Here is a 25,947-nt window from a genome sequence, read left to right on the forward strand (position 1 = left end):
TTTCCTCTGATGAGAAATTCACTATTTTTAAAAAAACTTTATGCTATTAGAATCAATCACACTTGCTTGTTAGCTAATAATAATTATACAACATGAAAAAGCAGACTTTACTCCTAAGTGTCACCTTTCATAGTGATTCAATTTAATAGGTTAATTTTTTTTAAATTATTATTTATTTTTGGCTGCATTGGGTCTTCGTTGCTGCGCACGAGCTTTCTCTAGTTGCGGCGAGCGGGGGCTACTCTTTGTTGCGGTGCGCGGGCTTCTCATTGTGGTGGCTTCTCTTGTTGCGGAGCATAGGCCCAGCGGCCGTGGCTCACAGGCCCAGCCGCTCCGCGGCATGTGCGATCCTCCCGGACCGGGACACGAACCCGTGTCCCTGCATCGGCAGGCGGGCTCTCTCTCAACCACTGCGCTACCAGGGAAGCCCCCAAGGTTATTTTTTAAAGATAGGATTATTTTGAAAATATGCTTGTTCTTAGGATTAAATAATATTTTTAAGTGCTTAACATAACGCCTGGCACATAGTAAGTTCTAATTTAAGTAAAAGAAACAGGGCAATATCAACCTGATTAAGACAGTGTCGGGCGTCACAGTTTAGCCCACACAGCTAAAAACATTTTTAAAAAGGACAGAGACTGGGGAGAAATAATGTTAAAAAGTAGTTTTAATAAAGCACAGGAAGTCCATTTCACAGACCACTTTAGGTATCCTCACTTTACAGGTGAAATGCCATTCAGCAGGTAAGGACCATGCATGCAGCAGCCCACCTGAGGCTGGGACTCGCATCATCTCCGAGACAAGCCCTGTCACCGGCATCACTACCCAAGGATGCAGCCCGCCCCTGGGGCCACGTCAGCCCCAGCACTCTAAGGCCTGATGCTGCCTTCCGACAGAAGGAAAGGAAAGCAGATATAGACTGACCTGCAGCATTTCTGGTCTGCAGGGAGGAGAGCCCACTGACTGGGGGTGCTGGCTGGCACTCGGTCATGCACCCAGATTTCCTCTGGCGAGAAGAGAGAAGCCTGCAGCACCCCGCCTCCCCACCCCTCCCCTGCCACAGAGCATCTCACCCTCAGAGGACATGTCCATGCCCACCCATGCCAGGTCACCGAGGGAGACACTGGGGGGTGACCACGGAACAGGAGCCGGCAGCCCTGAGGTCGGAGGTGGAGACGCCCTCCTGTGCACCCCCTGCGAGGTGGCCCGGGCTCCTGCTCGAGGGATGGTCCCAACGGCCCCCCAGGAGTATTCAGAGCGAGAAGGCAGCTCACTGAGAGGGACACAGGAGAGAGTTCTCCTGAATCGGTACCATCTGCCCAGATTTGTCTTCCAAGGCTGTCACAGAGATTGATAAAGGAGAGAAAAAGAAAACCATAAGCTGTACTGCAGTCACAAAGCAGCCAAGGGGCGGGGAACTTTCCTCCCTTTCAATGTACCCAGTATTCACCCCATCTTTACATGTACCACGAAAATCAACTCCCAGACACGGAGTGCAAAGCAAAACAAACAGAACAGGCTTAGGTAAAGGAGGTTGTAAACAGGAGATTTCACTTTGGAGTTGCTTTTTAAAAAGCAGTGGTTTGTCAATTCCTCTTGCTTTTCAAAATAAAGACTATTTACAAAATGTGGGCATCAGTGATTGGTCTTGTTGAGTGCGGGGTAAAAGAGGACGCCGTCCTTGCAGATCTCCAGCCCCAGGCTCGCCGCCGGCCTCGCTTCCGGCCCTCGGGGCGCCGGCTCCCCGGGTTCCATGCAGTTTTGCAGCTGCAGGTCCTTGGAGAAGCACACCTCAATCTGCGCAAGGAGCTGCACCTCCTCGTCGCCCTGCAATGAGGAACAAAAGACGTCTTAGAATTCAGGTTGGACCATCATGACGGTTCTATGATCAGCGAGTTTTACAACTTGAAGAAAAACAAAAGCGGTGGCTCTGGAGCCAGGGTCCATGTTCCAGGAGCAGGCCTAGCTCCAGCAGTGCAGTGGGGCTGGGGCCGAAGGCAGCACCTGTGGTCACCACCCAGCCACTCCCCCACGCCAGGCTGGCGGCGTGAGGGAAGGGACCCCACTTTCAGCTTAGAAATTTACACATCGGTAACAGTGCTTGCAGACACAGCCGGATGCACCGCATCTGCTTCACAGTCCCAGGAGAAGACACGGCTTTTTGTAGATAAGTAGGTAAACAGCACCCTATCGCTAAACGAATTTAAGACTTCATCAGCTGACAAAAGAAAGTACAATCCGTCTATGAGTTGGACAGGTAACTACAACTGAAACGTCTAAGACTAACAATGCGAACACTGAGAAATGTTTACCTGCAAAATATACCCACACTGCCTCGCCCCTACTGCACCACCCCTCCAGGACGGGAGCCTTCTTGTTAGGGGGAAGCTGCCAGAAAACAAGCCCCATCCTAGCACGCTGTCAAAAGACAGTTTATTATTTCAAAGTGCGCGCACACACACACACACACACACACGCGTGCGCCCATGCACACACAGCACAAGCCCGTTTGCACACCCACACGTATACCACTCTGCCCTGGGAACTTCACGGTGAGGACAAAGCTCTCAGAAAAACTGAAGTTGTCTTCTTGATGCGGACAGAAAGGAAGACATCACACGTCTGACCTGTTTTGGAAGACACTGGACTTTGGGCACGACTCCGTACACGCTGACAAGGGCATCTTTAATATCTGAAATCTGAAAATAGATAAAGTGCATTAGAAATGAAACTTCAACAGAGAAAATGAACAGTTCCGTTTTACTCAGAACGAGTGACACGGGTTTCTACTCTCACGAACGCAAACAACCGACAACAGCGTCATCCCCCTGAGCTCCCCTGGCTCACAGATAGAACTGGAAGATGCTGGTGAATGAACTGCCCCCCACCCCCGAAGGAGACGAGGCTGCCCCCTTGGGCTCCCCGCTCCAGACCGGAATCCACACAAGCCGCTCTACAAGGGTCTCCGTTCTCCTCGCGGTCCTGACCCAGGGCCCAGAGGCCGGGTGCTTTTGAAAGCAGAGACTCTCCTGCTAGGAGATCAGAGGTCAGGACCCTGCCTGTGCCATGCATCACGCTACCGCAGACACCAAACCTCACGCCTCCAGTACAGAGAAGGCGCTCAGAAAACGTGCTGTCACTGTTGCTTCTGCTAGAATCGAAATCAGTTCTCTGAACGTCAAGATCTGAGCAAGGATGTCAAAAATTCCCTTTATGTACTTAAACAGGAGTCCAGATGAAACCAAGGGGCCGGCAAGCACACTGCCTCACGGCCTCCTGGCAGGATGGACAAAGGGCAGCTGACACTCCTGAAGGGCACTGTTCCCTCTGGTCCCTACTCTCCAGGGAGGGACGAAAATAGCAGATACAAAGAGCAAGACTCAAGTGCAGACTTAGCTCCACCGACTGTCACGAGACCAGAACGATGGTTCAGCATCCACCCGTGGCACCGAACTCGGAATTGCAAAAATCAGTGACTTTCAGGCCTTTTTATATCCTATATCGGGCTTTTTTATAGCCATACCTTCAGGCTTTTTTTATATCTGCAAAGGGCCACAGAGCAGAGACTTGAGGCCTGTGGTCTGGCGGCCACCGATGCCAGGGGTGGCCTGGCTGAGCACAAACACAGCTGTGCTCACAGAGGGTCACCCTGGGTGGAAACAACGACCTTCTGTAGAGGCCACCAGCCAACAGGCTCTGCCATGTTTCAACTTCTAGTAGTCTCACGCAACAAAGCATAGTTATATCATAAAAACAAATTTTCACTTTCTTCCTCAAACTATTATAAAACGGTGGTTTCCAACTACATATTCTACCTGCCTCTCAGAACCCGGAACACACTTCTCACCATGAAATCGTCAATCTGCTTCAAAATCATCGGTTTAAGTAGCCTTTAGTTTACACTCAAAACACAGAGGAACACAAGATTTAAATAAAACCTATTTAGAAACACAGTAGTCAGGTCGGAGGGTCTGGTTTGGGTCGCTTTAAAACCTGAGTGTAGCTCACAGGCTGGTGGGACACTTGAACGTGGCCAGGTGTCCCCAGTTAGTGGATACACATTTGATTAAGCTGAAAGCAAGACTTACCTGGTAGTAAGTAGATGGTATTATCCCCAATTTTTGAAGCGTGCTAAAATTTAAAGTAAAAGAAAAATAACTATAATGAAGGTCCATTTTCCTTTCTTGTTCTTACCATATTTCACAGTAAAAATGAAGACACTTAAAGGAAAGTGTGTACTTTCTATTACCTGGGGCAATAAATCTGTTGACAAGGGCAGCACATAAATGGTGCTCAGGCCGCCTGGACCTCCCCTTACCCTGGGCGCACGCGTGTCTGATCTGGGCCCCCCTTCCAGCACCAGAACCTCTCGGCAGTGGTCCGGATGGCTGCGACCAACTGGAGCTGCTATCACATAACCACACATCTGCCACGCCTGTCCTAAACGACACTTAGCAATTGATTTGGGATTCTAGCCTTATCCTAACAACCTTGCATTTGGTCAGATCTTTAAAACAGGTTCAATCCCTACAGCCTGGAATCACTTCCTAAAGCACGTGGTTTTAACCAGCTCTAGTGAATGCTAATCACAGTATGATATGGTTAACTTACTAAATGACAGAGTACGGCGTGAAAATATTCTCAGATTAAATAATTCCAAAAATGCTCTGTATCCCCCATCACGGCTCTGGATCATCCCAGCTGTGACCACGTGGAGAAGATGCAGGGACCCCAGGCGCTGACATCATCAGACAGGGGTCTGCCTGAGGGAAACAGGACTCCAGCCGGGCCCTGCCTCCTTCAGTCATGATTTCTGGCAAAAGCATTAACGAGACAGTTTCTCTAGAGACCGCACATCGGTGACCTATGGATCTTTGCTGTGTGGTCCTAGAACAAGCGGGAAGAGGTCCTTGAAGACACACACCCACTGCCCGTCCTTGCGCTGTCACCGTAGGATAAATGCCAGATTTCAAACACTTTATGCCCCCAAATGCAAAACTTCTCAATGATTTTTAAGTATTTATTACAAGTTGCAGTGATATTTTGGATATATTGGGTTAAACGAAATACACTATAAAACCAATGTTTCTTTTTGCTCTTTTTAATTGGGCTACTAGAAAATTTAAAACCATGTATGTGGCTTGAGTTCTATTTCTTTGGGGTAACACTGCTCTAGAGCCCTCCTAGGTTAGGGCATCAAGGAAATAAGGCAAAGAGAGGGAGAAATGTTGGGGGAAACCTGGTATCTAGACCAGGATAGAGTACAATTTTTCCTACCGAGTTGATTGGTTTGGCATCAATCCCCTGGTCCATATCTGTGGGTACTCTGAGAGCGTCGGTTCGGTTCAAGATACTTCACATTTTTCCAGGTTTGCTACCTCTATGTTATAAATTGAATTTAAAACTGCTACTTTAGGATAATGTGACAGGCTTACCTTTGAGAAAATTACAATCTGTAGTAATGGTTTATAATTAGAGAAAACAGAAGGGATGTTTAAGTTTTGACTCAATTTTAATTTTATGAGTACTAAGAGTTTAGGTTTTCCTTGGAAAAACTGGGAAAGAATAGGATTTCTCTGTGGTTGTTCTACATAGTTTTTTTTTTTTTTTTCAGTACGCGGGCCTCTCACTGCTGTGGCCTCTCCCGTTGCGGAGCACAGGCTCCAGACGCACAGGCTCAGCGGCCATGGCTCACGGGCCCAGCCGCTCCACGGCATGTGGGATCTTCCCGGACCGGGGCATGAACCCGTGTCCCCTGCATCGGCAGGCGGACTCTCAACAACTGCGCCACCAGGGAAGCCCTCTACATAGTTTTTAACAGACATTCTATTCCCAGGAGTGCCTTTCACTCCGCGGGCCCCTGTGAACACACTCCAGTGATTCCAGAATTCAGCAGCTTTGCACCCGTGTGTATAAAGGTAAAGCCACCGGCATTCAAAAAGCGTTAAGCAGGAGGTCCTTAATAAATAGCTGCTGGATGAAGGGACGAATTATTCAGATATTTGACTTTAAAACTGTCAGCATGTTGGTTTATTCCCCTTTTCCTGTTTGATTCAATAAAACCTGGGCTGCAAAAAGGAATGAAACTGGGTCATTTGTAGAGACATGGATGGACCTAGAGAGTGTCATACAGAGTGAAGTAAGTCAGAAAGAAAAACAAATGTCGTGTAATAACGCATATATGTGTGGAATCTAGAAAAATGGTACAGCTGATCTTAGCTGCAAAGCAGAAATAGAGACAGAGACGTAGACAACAAATGTATGGACACCAAGGGGAAAGGGGTGGGGTGGGAGGAAGTGGGAGACTGGGATTGACACATATACACTACTGATACTCTGTATAAAATAGAAACTGATGGGAACGCGCTGTACAGCACAGGGAACTCACCTGATGCACTGTGGTGACCTAAATGGGAGGGAAGTCCCAGAGGGAGGGGACACCTGTGTGTGCATGGCTGAGTCATTTCGTTGTGCAGTGGGACTCATGCTGCTCATGAATCGGGACCGTGAGGTCCGCAGTGGGAAACAGAGGGCACCTTCCTTCCCTCGGGGGCTGGTGGGTGGGAAGCACCCGTGGCTCTCGTGCGCTGGGCGCTGCCCGACACGCCCTGGGCTGCCTCTCCCCGGGACCTCTGCAGTGGGGAAATGTGTTCACAGGGCCTGTTCTTCTGCTTCCAGCACGAAGCCCCTGCAGGACACCCAGGATGTGTAAGAGGCTGCCATTTCTATCACATCCTTAGCGCGGGCACTCAGCCCTGCAGATCCAGAGCTGGAGGCGACCTCGGGCTCCGCGGGCGGCCCCCAGCACCTCACAGCAGCGAGCAGACCCGAGGAGGGAGGAGCTACACGACTGCATGACTGGCCCCCATCGGGAGCCAGGGCGCTGAGCGCCTGATTTCGGGTGTGCCTTGTGGTTCCCCGTCTCCCGAAGGGCGCTCCCCTCCCGCCTTGGCCTGGATCCTTCCCACCCAGATCCCAGCTGTCACTCCGCTCTGATCGCAGTGAGCGGGGCGGGGTGTGGGACGGGGACACGTCCCGTGGAGCCCCCAACGCTGGGGCGTCGGGGCAGGTGCAAGGAACCGATGGGGGTGTCCTCGTCTCAAGGAGACGCAAAGGTTCTCCACAGGACTTGGGCGCGCTCTGCTCGGCCCAAGTGAGCTGTGTCACCTCCCGCCACGGCTTTTACACTAGTTCCCGGTTTGTTCTGAGCACCGAGATGAAGGAGAGGAAGAAATGCTGCCTATATGGTGGGCCGGCCTGCCCCCAGCTTCCTGGGTCAAACCTGGCTCTCAGCAGGGCCCTCGCTGGGTTTCCGAGTCCCCAGAGCTCACCCGGGGCCTGATCATCGCTAGGGGTTCAAGGACCTCACCCCGAACCCCCTCCTGCTTGTCGCGGGGCACCAGAGCAAAGACCTAAGGATTCCGGGCATGCGGGTCTTGCTAATGCAAAACGCTTCTATCAGGATCCACAGCTAAGAGGCGTGCCCCCGTCGGTCTTGCCCGCCTCAGGCTCAAGTACGTCTGATGAGCCCCCCGAGGCTCTCAGGCTGCTCTGAGTGGTCGGGGCCCCCAGGCATCTGGAAAGGCTCAGGGGGGGAGTGGCTGTTTCTCGGGGACGACCCCACTGGCCGCTTCCCCGGGTCCCCAGCAGCGGAGGCAGGGATGCTGCTCCAGGGTTGGGGTGACTTGGGAGAGTGGGGCGAGGAAGGCGAGGCTACAGGACCAAGTGACCCACCTGTTCAGGGCAAGCTCCTTAGACAGATCCAGGCTTTTGCCGAAGTATTTCTTCTGGGAATTGAGGGCTTCCAGCTGGGCGGCACAGGTCCCGTGCTTCTCCCACTCATGCTTCCTGTAAGGATGTTTTTTTAAAAATCTCTGGTTAAAAAGTAATGAAACTACCTCCCAGTAAACCGTCTGCATGGGCTCCTCTCTGTGCAGGGCATTCCCGGGCAGGCATGCTGCTGCTTTCACAAAGCGGGAGGGGTAAAGTTCCTCACCTCAACACGGGCAGCTACTCAAAGCCCCCCACCCCCGCTCAGGACTGAGGCCCCTGAACCCAGCACGAGCTCCACGAGCATTCGTCACTGCCCTCCAGGCGTCCTCTGCTCATCTGCTCCAGTTCGCTTCGACAATTAACAACAAACCCAAGCTGAGAAAAAAGAGAACACCATCGCTCAGGCACCCACAGAATCCCATGGCACTGGGCGTCCTCCCGGAAAGCCACGGCTTGCCAGCCAGGGGATTTCACAGGAGCGGCTGAACAGCCACTGGCACAGAAAAGGCAGGCTCACTAATCACCAACACTGCCTGGGGCCAGTTCCCCACTTGCTTACGGCGTAGACGTCCGTCTACACAGACACCTGTTCTGAAGCAACAGCCCAGCCAAGTGTCTGCGAACAAGCAGCTACTTGTATTCAAGAAAAACACTGCTATTGGTCATAACTCCTCACATTTTATCAACGATTAAAGTTCTACAAAATGTCTTCCCATTCTTCATTTGATTCTCACAACTCTGCAAAGTGAAAACATTATTGCTGGTTTAGAAACGGGCAAACCGAGGCTCAGAGGGGCTGGCTAGGAACCTGGCTTACCTGCCACCCGGCCAGGTAGCCCCTGACCTGCACCCGATCCCAGGCTCAGGGCCCTTCCCACTGTCTTGCGCTGCCATCCAATCAACTGCTGAACGTAATTTATACCCACTTTAGAATGACTGACAACTTGTCAATTCAGAAGTTAACCATGGTTAGCATGGAAAAACAAAACAGGCATCAGCTTTCCTCAGCTTTATCAGTGATTAATTCATGAAGAGTTCAAAAAAAATGTTCATGCAAGCATTCAAGAGGAACCCACATGCAGTCTCCCAGAAATACAATGTAAATGTGCACTAATCCTTTGATAACATCACCCAGAGTGCCAGTTCTAAGTGACTGCAATGGCTGTAAGCTACAAGTCTCTCAGACCTAAGAAAGCCATGAGGAAAAATAAAAGTAGATTAAGTAATTAACTTTCTTCATCTAGAATAGCTTCCAGGGTGATGTATCTGATAACTTTCTAAATTCTATGAAGGAGAAAAAGGAGACTCTTTCCAGCTAACTGAACATGTAACTGAATTATGGGTGCCTCAGTTTCTGTAGGACAGGGGCAGCAATTCTAGAACGTCCTGCAGGGGCTGTTGGAGAAGTGAGGGGCTGAGGCTCACAAAGCACGTCACACACGGCCAAACATTCCTAGCCTGCAATAACAGTCAAGATGTCCACTGCTGTTATTCTTGGAGCAAGTTGTTTTTAAATTTTATTTATTTATTTTTGGCTGCGTTGGGTCTTCGCTGCTGTGCGCGGGCTTCTCACTGCAGTGGCTTCTCTTGCTGTGGAGCACGGGCTCTAGGCACACGGGCTTCAGTAGTTGTGGCTCACGGGCTCACTAGTCGTGGCTCGTGGGCTCTAGAGCACAGGCTCAGTAGTTGTGGCACATGGGCTTAGCTGCTCCGCGGCATGTGGGATCTTCCCAGACCAGGGACAGAACCCGTGTCCCCTGCATTGGCAGGCGGATTCTTAACCACTGCACCACCAGGGAAGTCCTTAGAGCAAGTTTTTTTAAATTAGTTAATTAATTTTAGTTTATTTATTTTTGGCTGTGTTGGGTCTTTGTTGCTGCGCGTGGGCTTTCTCTAGTTGTGGCGAGCGGGGACTACTCTGTGCTGCGGTGCGCAGGCTTCTCTCTGCGGTGGCTTCTCTTGTTGCAGAGCACGGGCTCTAGGTGCACGGGTTCAGTAGTTGTGCCCCACGGGCTCAGTAGTTGTGGCCCGTGGGCTCTAGAGTGGAGGCTCAGTAGTTGTGGCTCACGGGCTCAGCTGCTCCGCGGCATGTGGGATCTTCCCAGACCAGGGACAGAACCTGTGTCCCCTGCATTGGCAAGCAGATTCTTAACCACTGCGCCACCAGGGAAGTCTCCCTGGAGCAAGTTTAACTCAATAGACGTTAGAGATAAGAGGATGCTAAAGTCCTGATATTACCGTCGTTCAAAACATCGAATCACACATCTTTTGGAATCGGACACTTTCCATTTAACACGAAATTGTCTGTCACCAATCAGACGCGACTATGGTGTGGCCCTCTCACCCCCAGCAGGCACTTGAGTGACGTCACGTCACCCTCCACCACGGCCTGGCCTGGCCTGTCTCGGGGATGAGAGGCAACGATTCCTGCTGAGGCCCAGGGACACCATCCACAGTGAGGCTGCATCGCCAACCAGGAATGACCAAACTCTCGCTCTTTTTCTTACAAGAATCAAAAAACCAACAAAAATCCTCCTTTGCAGAGGGTCGTGCACGTGGTATTTTTCAGGATGGCTGATGGTGTTAATAGATTTAATCTTAGGGAATTACCTTGAGCACCAAGAGATACCAAGACCCTCTCCTTCGCATCTATGAATCTTAATTGAGGTTGAAGAGAGAAGTTTTCGGACGTGAGCCTGCCCCTTAAGGACAGGAGAGGCCGGGGTGCCTCCATGGACGCTTTATCACCTGCACACCAAGGCGACCTGGGCCACAGCTACCCAAGTGCAATCACCAGGGGGCCGGTAATGGCAGGGCCACGGGGGCCGAGTCCACATCCAAAGGCATAAATATTCACCAGAGTGCGATATTACCTTTTCCATTTAGAACAACAGTTTTTAAGTGTGTAATTTATCCTGCAAAGGTAAATCATTTTGCCTTTATTAGAACACAAAGTTGAATGTGTGTTCCGCCCACACCACTGGATCAAATCTTGAAGGACTCAGCTCATGGGAGGCCATCTTTGTGTACATTTAGTGATGTGTTCTTAAACCACTTGACAAAAATCTGATTGACTCTATCACGGAACATCCTAACAACTGGAAATATTCTCTTTTGCTCACTTAGTCACCAAAGACTCTGCTCTGAAGTATACTGTGAAGTGCTATCCGAAAGTTTTTTACTGTTTTTCACGATTTCAACTCATCAAGGCCATAATCTACTTTGAAACCGCTTCCTAGAACACAGGCCGCACAGAGCCAGCACTGGAGACCTGGACCGCTCGTCTCCCGAACTTTCAGGGGGGCTTCTCTCTTCCCGTGCAGGGGGCACTGCAGCCCCCAGACCCAGACCCACGCGTCCTAAAACACCTCTCCCTGCCACGCACCCTCGAGTGAACTCAAACCGAACACCAGTGAACCAGGGGGCCAGACGTCACTGTCACTCCATTTTGTTTCAAAAAGCTTTTCTCCAAATTTAACTCTTCCTGAAGAGTCTACACAAAAAATATTTCAAAGTTAATTAATCACTTGGGACAAAATCTGACTCATTGTCATGTGAATTATAAATTACCACCCTGCAGTGAGGGAGAAACTGAAGAATCATCTTTGGTTAACGCAATGTAAATAAAAGGAATGTCAACTTTATCTTCTCCAAAAGCAACCATTTAAAAAGGTCTGCTGAATTAAACAGAGCACGTTTCTCCTCGGCTCAGCTCTCGCTGAACTGAGGACACTGGGACGGACGGGGCTCAGCCTCCGTGAAGACCTCACCTTCTCTCCGCCCTGAGTCACAGGAGAGAGGTCATTGTCTTGTGGGGATGTCTTCTTTTTTCTTATCAATTTCAGGACAACAGCACCATTTCCCTGAGAAACATTCTCTCCTGCCTGATTTGGAGCGATGGCATCTTAGATAGGCAAGTATTTGGCTTAATGAAGCCTCAGTAGAGGACGTTTTTAAAACGAAGTCATGAACGATCTAACAGATTAAAAAGCAAGTTTACAAAGTAAATTCTACCTGCCCTCATTTTTTTATCCGTTGAAGACCAGCTCCAAAAATGGCACAGCAGATGAAAGGCCACTCCCTCTTCTGAGCCTTGGGAGACAGGTTCTACATTACCTGTGCTCCCGTAGTTGCATCCGGAACAGCCCCGAAGCTCTCACACCTGTGCTTCAGGCTCGTGACGGCCCCCAGAACTCACTCACCACAAATGGAGGCTGCGGTTAGGAGACGGATGCAGCAGATCAGGCCAGTACATCCTCATGTCTGGCAAAAGGTCCTGTGCAGAGTGACAGCAATAAGAATAAATCGAGGTAGGACCTAACAACTCAAAACCTAGAAGGCAAATCTGAGAAGCTAATACATAAATAGAACTGAGCTCTGCGAATTAGTAACACTCAGGTGAGTAAAGTGATTCTGGGCTTATTTGGCATGAAGTGTTTCTTAAGACACATCTAAATGTGAAATCTGGGGAATCATGAAAGTGTATTTGAAAATACAACTCTGACAGGTGAATGGATAAACAAATTGTGTCCATCCAGATAATGGAATATTATTTAGCGCTAAAAAAATTAGCTATCAAGCCACGAAAACACATGGAGGAACCTTAGTACATATCACTGAGGTAGAGAAGCCAACCTGAAAAGGCTACCTACCGTATGATTCCAACTACGTGACGTTCTAGAAAAGGCCAAACAATGGAGACAGTGAGAGGCAGGGGTTGCCAGGGGTTGAGGCTGGGGAGGGATGAACAGGCTGAGCACAGGGGATTTTTAGGGCAGTGAAACTACGGTGTATATTATAATGGTGGATACATGTCATTTCACATTTGTCCAAACCCATAAAAACCACACAACACGAAGAGTGAACCTAATGTAAACTATCAACTTTAGTTGGTAATAAAGTATTAATACTGGCTCATCACTTGTAACACGTGTACCTCACTAACGCAGATGTTTGCACTGGGGAACGCTGTACAGGGTAGGGGCATGGGGGGAAGTGTATGGGAACTCTGTCCTTTCCACTTAAATTTTCCGTTTTAGGTTTCTAAAACTGCTCGAAAAAAATAGTGTCTACTAATGAAATCAAACACAAAATACAAGTTCTCGCTGTCCCTAGAGAAGAGCTTGTCTGGGCTGGGCAGTCTTAGCCCTACACCGGTCAGTCACCCTAAACTGAACAGCGTTCAAGTTTACTTTCCAATTCCCACACACACACGAGGCCAGGAAAGGTTCCATTAAAAAAAGGTGTGTAACCAGGCCCAGGATGACCTCACCTTCTCAGTCCCGCCACCACTCCCGCCGTGATGGGTCCTTCCCATCAACCCAGCAGCTATGAACCGATTTCACACACCGCCCCCGACCCTGCACAGCTGGACATCTCCCCGGACGCTGCCCTCCCCGACTGTCTCCATTCCCACCTACCCTCCGCCTGCCCCAAGCTGGCTTCAGCCCCCATAACCCTCGGGGGAGCAGGGCGACGATATACTTTATTGCCCAAACTAGGCTGCTTTTGTTTGGGACAGATGCTAGATTGGACACTCTGCTACAAAGCAAGTAAAGCGACACTGTTCTGAACAAAGGGCAGCTGCCGGTCACCTCGTGGCCTGGGCCCGCAAGCCTTCCATCCAGAGGGCCCCCTGCCTTCCCTTCAGGAACCCTGGCTACACTCCTTCGCGAAGCTCCCCTCTGGCTGCTTCTCTGCGTGGCCCTCGTCCCTCCTGCTCTAAACGCCGGGGCTACTGGAGGCTGGTCCCTGCCAGCTCCACACTACCCCATCCGCACTCACGTGTACGCCTTACTGACTGCGCTGATGCCGAAGTTCATCTCCAGCTCAGACCTCTCTCCTGACACACTTACCCTACCTGGATGCTTCCAGGGCACTTCAAACTCAATGTGTCCACAGCTGACCCTCGATCCCATCTGCCAAGGCGTGGTCCCCTGGGCCGGGGAAGGAGGCTGACACCCACCTAGTTAGACAAGCCCCCACCCGGAGTCGGTCCTGCCTGCTGCTTCCTCCCCCCCCATCCCCACAGCCTCCATCTATTCCAGGCTCCTGGCCTCTGGCAGGGACCCTGCAGAGCCTCCTCACTTAACAGGCAGGCAGCCGGGGCAACCACAGAAAAGCCACACTGGCTTCCTTCACTCTCCAGCTTGAATGCTTCCAACGACTTCCCTCTGGGTCTTCACGCAGACAAACGACCCTTAACCAGTACACAGGCTCTGTAGGACCTGGCCCTCAACACTGCCCCGGCCCACTGCTCACCCCTGGTTTCTCAAAAGCTCCGTCCTACCCCGGGGCCTTTGCACATGCTCTTACCCCAGCCTTCCTCTCCCGTCTCCTGCCTCTATCACCAGCCCTCTATCACCAGCCCTCTATCACCTCCTCAGGGGAGCCCGGCCCAGGTCCACTGTCCTAGGCTCTAAGTACTCTCCGCCCAGGCACTCTGCTTGTCACTCTGTGATGTGTGTGCTGGCTCCCGGCTGCAGGCAAGGTGGCCAGAAACCTCGTCCTGCTCTGCTCCCCACGTCCCCAGCCCCTGGCCCGGTGCCTGATACAACGCAGGCACGCAGAACACCGTTACGAGTAAATTAACCTGGATGCCGCTGCAGGATCACAAGGCTCTAACTGGGAGCATTAGGGGCGGTCGAAGTCAGTCCAGGAAGAGAAAAGTATGTCTGAGGAAAGAGACCTCACCGGGCTTTGGGGCTCCGGCCTCTCAGGCCTCTAGGCTCACAGCACTGAAGGTCCTCATGAGAAGGAAAGAGGAGGAAATAATTCCATTTGGACTCGAACCTGTGATGGGTTTGGAACAATTACCTTGTCCTCCTGGGGGCCATATACTCCTGGAAAGGGTCCGTAATTCTACCCCATGTTTTCAGGGAGGCCTCAGTAGCCGCACAGGCCCTGCCCTGTGAATCCAGGTACTAGTTACCTCGACAGCTGACTAGTCACACATGAGGGGTTGTCAGCACCCGGTGCAGAGGTGAACACACGCGTGTGCACGTATGCGCGTGTAGGTGTGTGTGCACGTGCGGAAGGAGCGTCTGCTACCAACTCTCGTATACCCCAGTGCCAGGAGTCCCTCTGTACCACGAGCCTTTGTCCTAGAAAGGCCCACCGCTCCCTCGCTGCTCACGGGGCCCACTGAGAAACCCGCCCTGCCCGCAGCCAGCAAGGACAGCCTGGGGGCCACGGCGCCTCTGCAAGCCAGGGCCGCGCACACACGCCTGAGCACACGCTGAGCGGCCGGGGGTCCCGGAGCAGGGATGACGGGCCACGGGCTGGGGCCAGGGTCACCTCACCGTCACTGCGGCGCTTCGGGCCCAGGACAGAGGAGGATTTAAGTAAATGCAAATCGCATTTACCTTGTGGGACTATCTCAGATATCAGTAAATGCCGGTGAATACACCTTAAAGCATGACTTCGAGGGCACACTTAGAGGAGGAATGGATCTATTGGGAGACTGGGATTGACACGTACATGCTGCTCTATTTAAAATGGGTAACCGTAGCACAGGGAACTCTGCTCAATATTATGTAACAACCTAAATGTGAAAAGAATTTGAAAAAGAGTAGACCCATGCGTATGTATAACTGAATCACTTTGCTGTACACCTGAAACTAACACAACATAGTTAATCAACTATACTCCAATATAAAATAAAAAGTAAAGAAAAAAGTTAATACCTTGATCTCTTCTGGATTAAAATGCCAGGATCGGTTACATCCTTCACTTTTATCAGGCCTTGAAATTAAAATTGAACAAATAAAGAGAAATTAGTCTTGGTTGGGCTGGTTCCAAACGGCATGAGAAAACACCTGCGTTAAGGTCTGTGGAGAACGAAAGGGAGGTGACTTCTAACTGGGAATTCCTTCTGCCACGTGAGTCATGCTCGGGTACAAGCGGTCACTATCGGAGTTTCTTTCAAAGTGGAAAGTCATTCAAAACATCCAGGCACAATGCAAACCGGCCGACTTCCTAGCAGAGGAAGCAAAGTAAACAAGCCGGTAGGGGGCGCTCCGGAGCCGGCCCGGCGGGGATTTCTGGCCGGATTCTGAGTCTGCAAATGTCCACTCATCAGCCACAGTGTGAGAAGAGCATGAGTTCCCGTCTCCTTAAAGGCGACGAGGATTAATGGGACAACATATGTACCGTGCTCAGAAGTGCCTGGTGACGGCTTAAGATTGGCTGGTATGTTTCTTTCAGCACCGAGCACGTGTACCCTCCCGACCTGCGCATGTGACGCTGTCCTCACGTGTCTAATTCTGGACGTGTCAACTCTCAGCCTCCACCTGCAGCTGACATCATGAGGGACCAAACCTGCTTTCTCCAGGGTCGGCAGGCCAGCCCAGCACCCGAGACCAGCCCCGCTCCCACAGCGCTGGGTGCCGTCCCCCAGCTCAAGGACAGCCGAGGACGTGAGCAAAATCCCAGAAACCCAAAGGTGGGATGAGGCCAGGTCCTCAGGCCCCGGTTTAATTTGCTTCCTGCTGACCCCTGTCCCTGAGGAGCAGCCCAGCACGAGCCAGGATGTCCCTCCTCTCGGGGAGAAGGGGGACCAGGCCGGTCCCTTTGGGTAAATTAGCACACATAGTTTAACATCACAAATATACACACATACAACAAAAAAATAAACTAAACAAAATGCAGGCAAAACCAGAAAAATAAATTTGGGTGTCTGTGAAGTACGTATACTATACATACACATCATATATATGTAATATACACACATTTATTTATTTATTGTTATGCATTTACTTACTGGCCCCAAAAGAAAATAAGAAAATTAAGATTTAGTGATCTAAAATATACTGAGAATCCTTAAATGCATATTTAAACTAGACTGTTACTGTTCTACCAAAACAGAACTCAAGTACGACAGAAGTAGGGTTATGTTAGAAAGACTAAAGATGTTTTTCAATAAGGATCTGGTCCATTGAGTAAACTCCTAACAGAAATCGCAAGTATACACATCGGGATCAGACTCAAGCTAGATCTCCAGGTCAGCCAGCTTCTGAGGCTGCTGAAGTTTTAAACGCATGAAGTACTTGCCATAATCCGTGTATGGTCCAGTAATCTGGGGGGTCTTTGCAGTGGTTCTTAACTTCCTATGGAGAAAAGACAGAGAAGAAAACTGGTTTGTTGTTTGTTAAATACACTTAACAACCTTCCTTTCTTCTGACAAGTATCAGTGAGATCCAATACACGACTAACACGAAATAAGTTCCGTGGTAATCTACCATAAGCAATATTCATGAGAATACCACGGGGAGGGGGGCGGCTGGATATTCCATTGCAAATGAGTGAACCAACGATCTGGAAAACAGAATTTAATAGCTACTTTTGTTCTTTTTATGTGCTTGAAAATTAAGTCAATCTGATGGATACACTCATACTTACCCATGAATAATTTTCTCGTCATACAATCAAAAATGAGAACAAGAGGCTGACGGTATCCTGCTAAACTCAAGTTTGTTCAGGCACCAGGCCCAAATACAACAGTGGAATAAGAAGTATTGAAAATCTGGAGCCAAGAAAAATGCCAAGGTGAGAATAGGAGCATATCCTTAACATTAAAGATAAACTCTAGAGATAAAAATCTCAGTGTAACACGTTTCAGGGACCTCCAAATTGTTTAGCTAAAATGGGGTTTTTCCAAAGCAATAATCACCTCAGCTATCAGGCAGTGGGTCAGAACCCAGGCCCAGTAGCCCCACAGTGAATAAGCAAATGAATAGTACATGCCGGGTCTGGTGAGGAGTGCTGAGGCATCCTGCTGACGTGCAAGCCCCTCCTGTTTGAATCACCTTTTGACGTAGGGAGGCTGCTGCTTTTTACGGCTGCTCTGGAAATGAGGGCAGGCCTGGTTTAGGTGCCTGAAATGTCTGATGTGAGGCTACAGAACAAGGGGACAGAGGGCGGGAGGACAAAGTGTGGGATCAGAGCAAGAGGTCGTGGACTTCATCTCATCCCCAAGGAAACCACATGCAAAGCAGGCGGGCCCTTTCCCACAGTGCGAGGCTGGGGACGGGCAGACAGGCCCCAGCGGGGATCTTCTACCCCAGCTCTACACCCAGCGTCTCAGATGAGCCTTTACGGAGGGAACTGAGGTCAAGGTGCCGCTTCCTTTCCCGCGTCAGCAAGCATTCGTGAGGGGCCATGCTGAGCACTGAGGACAGACCTGTCCCTGCACCTGTGACGCGTACATCGCTCACAGGGGCAGGAGCCCAGAGACGGCACTGTCCCCGGGATGACACTTGACTGGGATAGCAGGACCCTTATCGTGGCCGCCCTGGATCAAGATGAATCCCCTAACAGTGATATTTTGCTAGTAATTGATTTTTTCATCTCGTTTCTGAAGCCTCAAGGCAGGAATGCACTTCCATGCATATTTACTCAGCACACGGGAACACCCACAAGTTTCGTCCCAGGCCCTGAAGGCAAATCTCCCAGTGTTACCCAGGGTAGGAGCTCCACACACAGGTCCTTCCTGAAGGAACCCACGGCTCCCCTGCGTCCTCACTACGTAGGAGTGAGAGCTAGATTCCCAACAAAACTGAAAACAGCTTACAGGCAACTCCATTCTACCCACCGCCAACTGTCCTCCCCACCCTGGAGCAAAGAACCAGCACCAGAGGGAGAAAGACACAGGAAGTTGTAAAGTTTGGGAAACTAAAACCAGAGCAGTCTAATACAGTAAGAGATCCCCTGTTAGAAATGAGTTTCCAGGGGCAGCGTGGTGGCTGCCAGGGGCGGGGCTGGGGAAATGGGGAGAGAGATGCTCCTCAGAGGGTACAAACCTCCGGTTATAAGATGAACACGCCTGGGGACCTAACGAACAGCACGGTGACCACAGCGAATAATGCTGTTTCACGCGCTTGAATGCTACGGAGAGAGCAGACCCCAAATGTTCTCAGCACGAGAAAGACGTGGTGGCCGTGTGATGCGGGGGTGGTAGCTAATGCTGTGGTGATGAGGCTTTGCCATTTACACGCCTCCGCCTCCCAGCACTTACGGAAAGGCCTCAAAATTGAGAATTTTCAAGTCAAAATTTCAGAAACACTGTCAAAAAAATTAGGGCCAGCTGAGCAATATGCTGAAACGACTTTAGAGTCGTGGCACCAACACCAGGATCGGCGCGACAACTGCCCCCAAGATGCACGGGGGCGGGACACGGCCCGCAGGCCGCAGGAGGGGCGCCAGCTGGCTGCGCTCAGGACAGGGCCTCTGCAACACGCTCTACAAGGACAAGGGCACCAGGCGAGGCAGGGCCAGACGGAGGCCACCCTGAAGGAGGGAAGGCGCCATCTGTGCCAAGTGGAGCAAAGGAGGCCGGCAAGGCTCTGGCGGAGACATTTTAACGAGACTTGCGATAGTGGACGAAGGGGACAGGTCAAGGCCTGTCCCCGGAGGGCATGCTGAAGTCCTAACCGCAGGCCTTTCTGAACGTGACTTTATCTGGAACAGGGTCTCTGCAGGTGTCATCAAGTTAAGAGGAGGTCAGACTGGAAGAGGGTAGGCCCTCAGTGCAATCCCTGGGGTTCCTATAAGAAACAGACACACGGGGGCTTCCCTGGTGGCACAGTGGTTGAGAATCTGCCTGCCAATGCAGGGGACACAGGTTCGGGCCCTGGTCTGGGAAGATCCCACATGCCGCGGAGCTACTAGGCCCGTGAGCCACAACTACTGAGCCTGTGCGTCTGGAGCCCGTGCTCCACAACAAGAGAGGCCGCGATAGTGAGAGGCCCGGGCACCGCGATGAAGACTGGCCCCCGCTCACCACAACTCTAGAGAAAGCCCTCGCACAGAAATGAGGAGCCAACACAGCCATAAATAAATTGATTAATTTTTTTTAAAAAAAGGAATGGAAAAATAAAAAAAGAAACAGACACACGGATGGAGACCACGGCGCGGAGGCGGGGCAGAGGCTGTGCCTACAAGCCAAGGAGCGCCGGCACCGCCACAAGCCAGGAAGAGGCCTGGAGCACATTCTCTCTCGAAACTTCTGGAAGGGCCTTGCCGCACCTTGCTTTCAGACTTCGGGCCCCCAGAACTGGGAGGATACATTCGTGATGCCTGAGCCAGCCCCTGCTGTCTGTGGGCCTGTGTCACCGCCCCCTGAACCTCGCGCAAGGCCCTCCCCGAGGGATGGTCTCCGGCCGGGAAGGCGCCGCCTTGTGAGGCAGGACAGGCCGGGAGGTTCCGTCAGCAAGAGGCGCTTGGCGAGAAAACCTGCTGGGCAACCTCCTCTTCACCGGGGGTGGGGGGGTCACTGGTCAGAGGGGCCGGTCGAGGCAGAACTCACCTTGCACACTGTCGCAGGCCAGTGGTGAACCATAATTAGTTTATGCCACTCATGGCTGTCACTGTTAAAAGACAAGGGACGTATTTTTCAGGAGCTTTTTAAAAAGTTACACAAAGATCAATTCATCCATCCACTCACGCCAGCGTTCATTCGGGGAACAGGGGGCGCCCGCCGCAGGCTCGGCGCTGCGGCTGCGCACGCGGCCCTGACACGGCGGGGGGGCCGGGTCCCTACCGTCCCGCAGCGCACCTGCCAGCGAGGGGGACGACGGCCGTGCCGAAGGAGGACGCGCGGGGACGCACAGCGCCGAGGGCCAAGGACTGTGACTAAGGAGGACGGCAGGCCTGCCCTGCCAGGTGGGGAGAGGGTGGAGATTCTGGATCAGGCAGCCAGGAGGGGCCCCGCTGAAGGGGAGCAGAGAGTGGCAGTGAGGGAATGAACCAGAAGGCGCCCTTCCCCTCAGGTGTTCACGCGGTGCAGACACAGACCCCTTACCCCTCGGCAGCATTTGTGAGACCCAGAAGCCTGAAAACAGAATGGTTTTCGTAGCTCACATGGCCACAGAACACCACCTAGGGTGGCACGCGAGGCTGCTGCACCACCCCACCCACCGGGAATCTTTACTCATTCTCTGCAGGATGGGTGACGTCTGATCCTAGGGGCTCCTTCCCACGTCCCCGTGAAACCCACCCGTCCCTCCCTGAGACTCCATGAGGGGTCATGGAGTAGCATTCACACGGGGACCCTCCCTCCCACCAGGTGTGCAAGGCTTAGCACACACAGAGACAGGCAGAAAGACCGGCTTGTGAAAATACTCGCTGTACAGACGGAAAACAGCAGCCGCAACAGGGGATACAACTCGAGCAGACACGTAATTCAGGATAAATGCGTTTTTAGAAGCAAAGACTCAACAGCAAAACAGTACTAAGTTCTTACACATTCGTTTTGTAAATAGTTGAGTACTGCTGAATAAGTAGAGAATTCACGATATTTCGAAACTTTTTTCAGTCTGAACTAATGAGCAAGTGCTCAGTACAAGAGAAAAGAGAACTGCAGCATGAACATGAGGGCTGGGAGAAGCATTAGAAGAGGTTTTCTTTGTTTTTTTTTTCCGGGTACGAAAACCGTCTTTCACATAGGTGGAAACTGAGGCTGGAAGGTCAGGCAGAGGCCGGGAAAACTAGACCAGCAGTATGCAGTTTACAATCAAACTACCAAGACTCACAACGTCTGTCACACAATAACCACCTACCACCCAGAGAGAAACGTCCTCCCAAGGCGGAGGTGCTGACTGTGCTGTAAAGAGAAAGGCCCACTAAGCAGAGAAAGAGGGCCTGGGAAAACACCCGCTGACCCGTGAGGCCCTCAGGGTCTGAATCACCCGCATGTTCTCGAAACCATGCTTGCTCGCCAACTGTATCAGTGGCACGAATCGCGAGAATCAGCTGGAGGTGACCACATACTACAGCCTAACGTCTTCGCTGACATGGATTGATTACTATCGGGCAGGCATGGTTCTAAGCACAGTCTGTACTTTAACTGATGTCTCCTGGCACCAAGGCTAGGAGGCAGGTGCTGTCACTCTCTCGACTTTAGGATGAACGACCTTGATGGAGAGCTCCAAGGTCCTACATCTGGATATGAGCTAGCAGTTCATACTCAACCCATGCACCACACTACCTCTCCGATGATACACTCTCAACTTGACATCAACAATTAGTTAATTAATGGAGCTCTTTTTCAGAAAATACACTTCCTGGGAAAACTGAAATTTAATGGTACTTTTTAAAGTGATAAAACAGCAACGGTGGTTCCCTAAAAAAGAAAAACAATTTACGCTCCCACCAACAGTGCAAGAGGGTTCCCTTTTCTCCACACAGCCACTATGGAGAACAGTATGAACTTCCCTTAAAAAACTAAAAATAGAACTATCATATGATCCAGCAATCCCACTACTGGGCATATACCCAGGGAAAACCATAATTCAAAAAGACACACACACCCCGATGTTCACTGCAGCATTATTTACAATAGCCGGGACATGGAAGCAACCTAAATGTCCATCGACAAACAAATGGATAAAGATGTGGTACATATATACAATGGAATATTACTCAGCCATAAAAAGAAACGCAGTTGGGTCATTTGTAGAGATGTGGATGGATCTAGAGACTGTCATACAGAGTGAAGTAAGTCAGAAAGAGAAAAACAAATATCGTATATTAACACATATATGTGGAATCTAGAAAAATGGTACAGATGAAGCTATTTGCAAAGGAGAAATAGAGACACAGATGCAAAGAACAAACGTATGGACAACAAGGGGGGAAAGAAGGGGGTGGGATGAATTGGGAGACTGGCATTAACATATATACACTACTATGTATAAAATAGATAACTAATGAGAACCTGCTGTATAGCACAGGGAACTCTACTCAATGTTCTGAAAAAAATATACCCAAGTTTTTTAAAAAAGAAAACTGACCTTTTCCCAGGCCTGCTTAGTAAGTATGAAATCCTTCTGTTAACTGAAGCATTACCCAAATAAAACAGAAGAAAATTAAAATCTGGTTCTCAAATCTCGGTCTCCACTACATTAGTAAAATGAGACTCCTCTCCCAGACAGCCTGTTTGCCCCGTACACTGTCAGCTGCAACAGAAAGGACGGAAAGAGGGAACGAGAGGGAGCGGAGGAAGGGCAAAAGAAACCTGGAAAGAGGAACCACGACCACCTCACCAGGATACCGGACCCTGGACGGAAAGCGTGCGCGCCAGGCCTCCGGGGGACGCTCGGTGGCTCCGGGCAACCGTGTCCCCCTGCAGGCCCTCCCGTCCCCCCGAGCCCCTCCGCAGCTCACCTCCTCCAGAGCCCGCGCGCGCCGCCCAGGCAGCACAGCGCCAGGCACAGGGCGCCCAGGCGGGCTGCGGGCTTCATCGGCCGAACCCGGCGGAGGACCCCGCAGGGGTACCAAGGCGCGGCCTTCCGAGGGCGCGAGGCCTTGTCCAGCGCCAGGCCCTGCGCTTCCCTAAAAAGGGGCAGATTTCCTTAAGCCGACCTTGCGCCTGGCCGGAGGCCACCGAGCAACGCGTCCAACCCCTGCCCACGGCCGAGGACGCGGCGGGCCCCCGAGAGGCGCCGGAACCCCGCCCGCCGACCACCGGGAGCCCCATGGGCTCCGCCACCTCACCGGGACCTCCAGGCGCACAGCAGTCCCAGCCCGCGCGCAACGCGACCCTCGCCGAGACCCTCGCCTGGACCCCCGCGGCCCAAGCCGAGCCCTGCTTGTTTCCGCCCCGGGCGCCTGACGTCACGCCCCCAGCCCGGGACCAGCCCACAGCCTCGGACTCGCCCAGGGCGCCCCAACGCCACGCCCCTGTGCGACGGACGCGCGCCCCGCTGGCGAACACGCCACGTGAGGCCCCGACGCCACGCCCCTTCTGGAGGACACGCCCCTTCTGGAGGACACGCCCCCATCGGGAGGACAAGCCCCCGGCCCAGGTCAGTCCTTCTGCCCCTTTGCCTCTTTGACGCGGCTTCCCTTTCGGTCTAGTTCCCGGCCGCCGTTGGCCCGGGCCCGTGAAGTCGACTTTAAAGCCACCTTCTCTGATGTCCTCGTTGCCGCGGCTCCTCCTCCCGGCGTTGAGCTGCCCGGGAGCCGGTGCGGTCAGGGCCAAGTGGCCAGCCCGTCAAGGAGTGGGACAGTGTGTGGAGACAGCGGCTTGGGGCCGCAGAAAAGTGCGGGGAGGAGGCTGCTCCCTTGGGGCCAGGCTGTCTTCAAGGAGGTGCGACCCTCGGGACCCAGCAGGCAGAGAGGCGCGTGTGCCATGTCCTCCCCACCACAGGGGTGTTAGGGGCAGCCTTCGATCCCCGGGCAATCATGTCTGACCAGCTCCAAGACCGCAGAGGGCCCCCCTACCGTGACCCCACGCGATTCCCTTGGTCTCTGCTCCATTCACATGGGCCCCGCTGTGTGCAGCACTTCACAGACTTAGAGCTGCAGGACCGTCGGGGCTGAGCCTGCCCCCAGGAGCAACGGGCAACGGCAAATCAAGCCTGTGCCGGCTCCCTCCTCCAACCACACAGGGAATGTCCTGGGTCTAAGAACCAGGGAAGTGCAGATCCATCAAAGCGATGCTCAGTTCCATGGGCGGGGGAGAGCGGGCGGTAGTGGACTCCTGTATGACCGCCTGCCCACCTCTGCCACATCCTGCGCAGTCCTGTATCCACACTCCTCCTCCTGCAACCTCAGAAACTAACCCTCAGAGATTGCGCCTGGCCCCTGGGTTCTCTGGGGCTCTGTCAACTTTCCCTTTCCCCTCTACTGCCAAGGGGTGGGCAAACCAAGTGGGACCGTAGGTGCCCTCCCAGGTACAAAAGCCTTTCTGGGTCCCCATTTCTTGTTTGTAGCAAAAGGCTTCAGCCTCCTAGACCTTCCCTGAGCTCCAAAGGGTGGATTCAAGCAGTTACTAATTAGGGAAGTGAAGGAACACAGAGACAGAGGAAAAGCAGTGCAGCGATAAAGCAGAGTCCTAGTTCCTCCTCAAGGGATAAATATATATATACACACACATATGTATATATGTATCGATATATCTTTCTCTACAGGAACTAGGGCCGCCACCCAGGTAGAGGATGGTAACTTCAGGCTGAGCACAAGATTCCTGGCGCCCCGCCCTGTTACCTCATCAATCAGAAGAAGCCACACACCCCACAGCCCTCACCCCAAATTTTGCCTATAAAAACTCTTCCCCGAAAACCATTGGAGAGTTCGGGGTTTTTGAACACAAGCTGCCTGTTCTCCTTCCTTAGTTCTGCAATAAACCTTTCTCTGCTTCAAATTCCCATGTTTGGGTCTGTTTGGCCTCACTGCATCGGACAACAGTGGCTCTACAGTTAGGTGTGGATCTAATTAGGTCACTCCCCTGGAAAAACTTTCTGGGTCTCCCCACTGATCTCTGTTTTGTTTTGTTTTTTGCGGTACACGGGCCTCTCACTGTTGTGGCCTCTCCCGTTGTGGAGCACAGGCTCTGGACACGCAGGCTCAGTGGCCATAGCTCACGGGCCCAGCCGCTCCGCGGCATGTGGGATCTTCCTGGACCGGGGCACGAACCCGTGTCCCCTGCGTCGGCAGGCGGACTCTCAACCACTGCGCCACCAGGGAAGCCCTGGTTTTTGTTTTTTATGGCCATGCAGCATGCAGGATCTTAGTTCCCTGGCCAGGGATCGAACCCGCGCCCCCTGCAGTGGAAGTGTGGAGTCTTAACCACTGGACCACCAGGGAAGTCCTCCCCATTGGTCTTTGGATGAGCATCAAAGTTCTTAGCCTGCTCGGACCTCACAGCTCAGCAGACCAGATCGCTGTGCAGGACGGAAGTGCACATCCATCCCAGAGGCCCTGGCTCCAGCCACCCCACAAACGCTGGCCTTGTCATTCCTCAGCCACTGTCTCTGCTAAGATGCTCCCCTCACACCATCCCCATCCCCACATGCTACCCTAGTTAATGCCCATTCGTATTTACCTTTTGAGTAAAATATGCCTTCCTCAGGTTCCTCTGCCATCCAGGACTGTCCAAGTACACGGCTTGTTACTCACCCACATAGTACACACCACTGTTTGAAATGAAATATGTGTGTGATTATTCCATTCACTTCTGTCTTTCCCTGTAGACTGCAAGTCAACACTCATATCTAGTTTACTCACCACCGAGTCCCCACTGCCTGGCACGATGGATGGCAAGTAGTAGGTGCTCAGTAAAATAGCGCCTGTGGATGGAATGCATGAGCTCCTCCGTGGTCTTATGCAGCGTTGTGCCTTTCTTGCCTTCCCCGTTTCTCCAACTGCTTGCCTCTTTCAGGCTCCTTTAACCAC

At 51.9% G+C, this 25,947-nt stretch overlaps 1 protein-coding gene across 4 annotated transcripts; it reads right to left on the reverse strand.

Annotated features, from left to right (window-relative positions):
* Positions 1-649: 649 nt before the first annotated feature.
* RNASET2 (ribonuclease T2) lies at positions 650-25,917 on the reverse strand. Of its 4 annotated transcripts, none has more exons than XM_024744893.1 (10): positions 25,780-25,917; positions 25,598-25,688; positions 20,078-20,138; positions 16,825-16,880; positions 15,459-15,516; positions 11,976-12,049; positions 7,735-7,848; positions 4,089-4,131; positions 2,628-2,699; positions 650-1,827 (listed from the first exon to the last, which is right to left on the reverse strand). In XM_024744893.1, the coding sequence occupies exons 3-10, from the start codon at positions 20,108-20,110 to the stop codon at positions 1,636-1,638; spliced, it is 642 nt and encodes a 213-aa protein (XP_024600661.1). In that variant the 5' UTR covers positions 20,111-20,138; positions 25,598-25,688; positions 25,780-25,917; the 3' UTR covers positions 650-1,635. The 4 variants fall into 4 exon arrangements, with proteins under 4 accessions (XP_024600661.1, XP_024600659.1, XP_024600662.1 ...); XM_024744891.1 differs by lacking the exons at positions 25,598-25,688; positions 25,780-25,917 and adding exons at positions 22,936-23,103; positions 23,266-23,399; XM_024744894.1 differs by lacking the exons at positions 25,598-25,688; positions 25,780-25,917 and adding exons at positions 20,327-20,481; positions 22,936-23,060.
* Positions 25,918-25,947: the final 30 nt, after the last annotated feature.

Source organism: Neophocaena asiaeorientalis, unplaced genomic scaffold (assembly GCF_003031525.2).
Source record: "Neophocaena asiaeorientalis asiaeorientalis breed wild unplaced genomic scaffold, Neophocaena_asiaeorientalis_V1.1 scaffold649, whole genome shotgun sequence".
NCBI classification, from domain to species: Eukaryota; Metazoa; Chordata; class Mammalia; order Artiodactyla; family Phocoenidae; genus Neophocaena; species Neophocaena asiaeorientalis.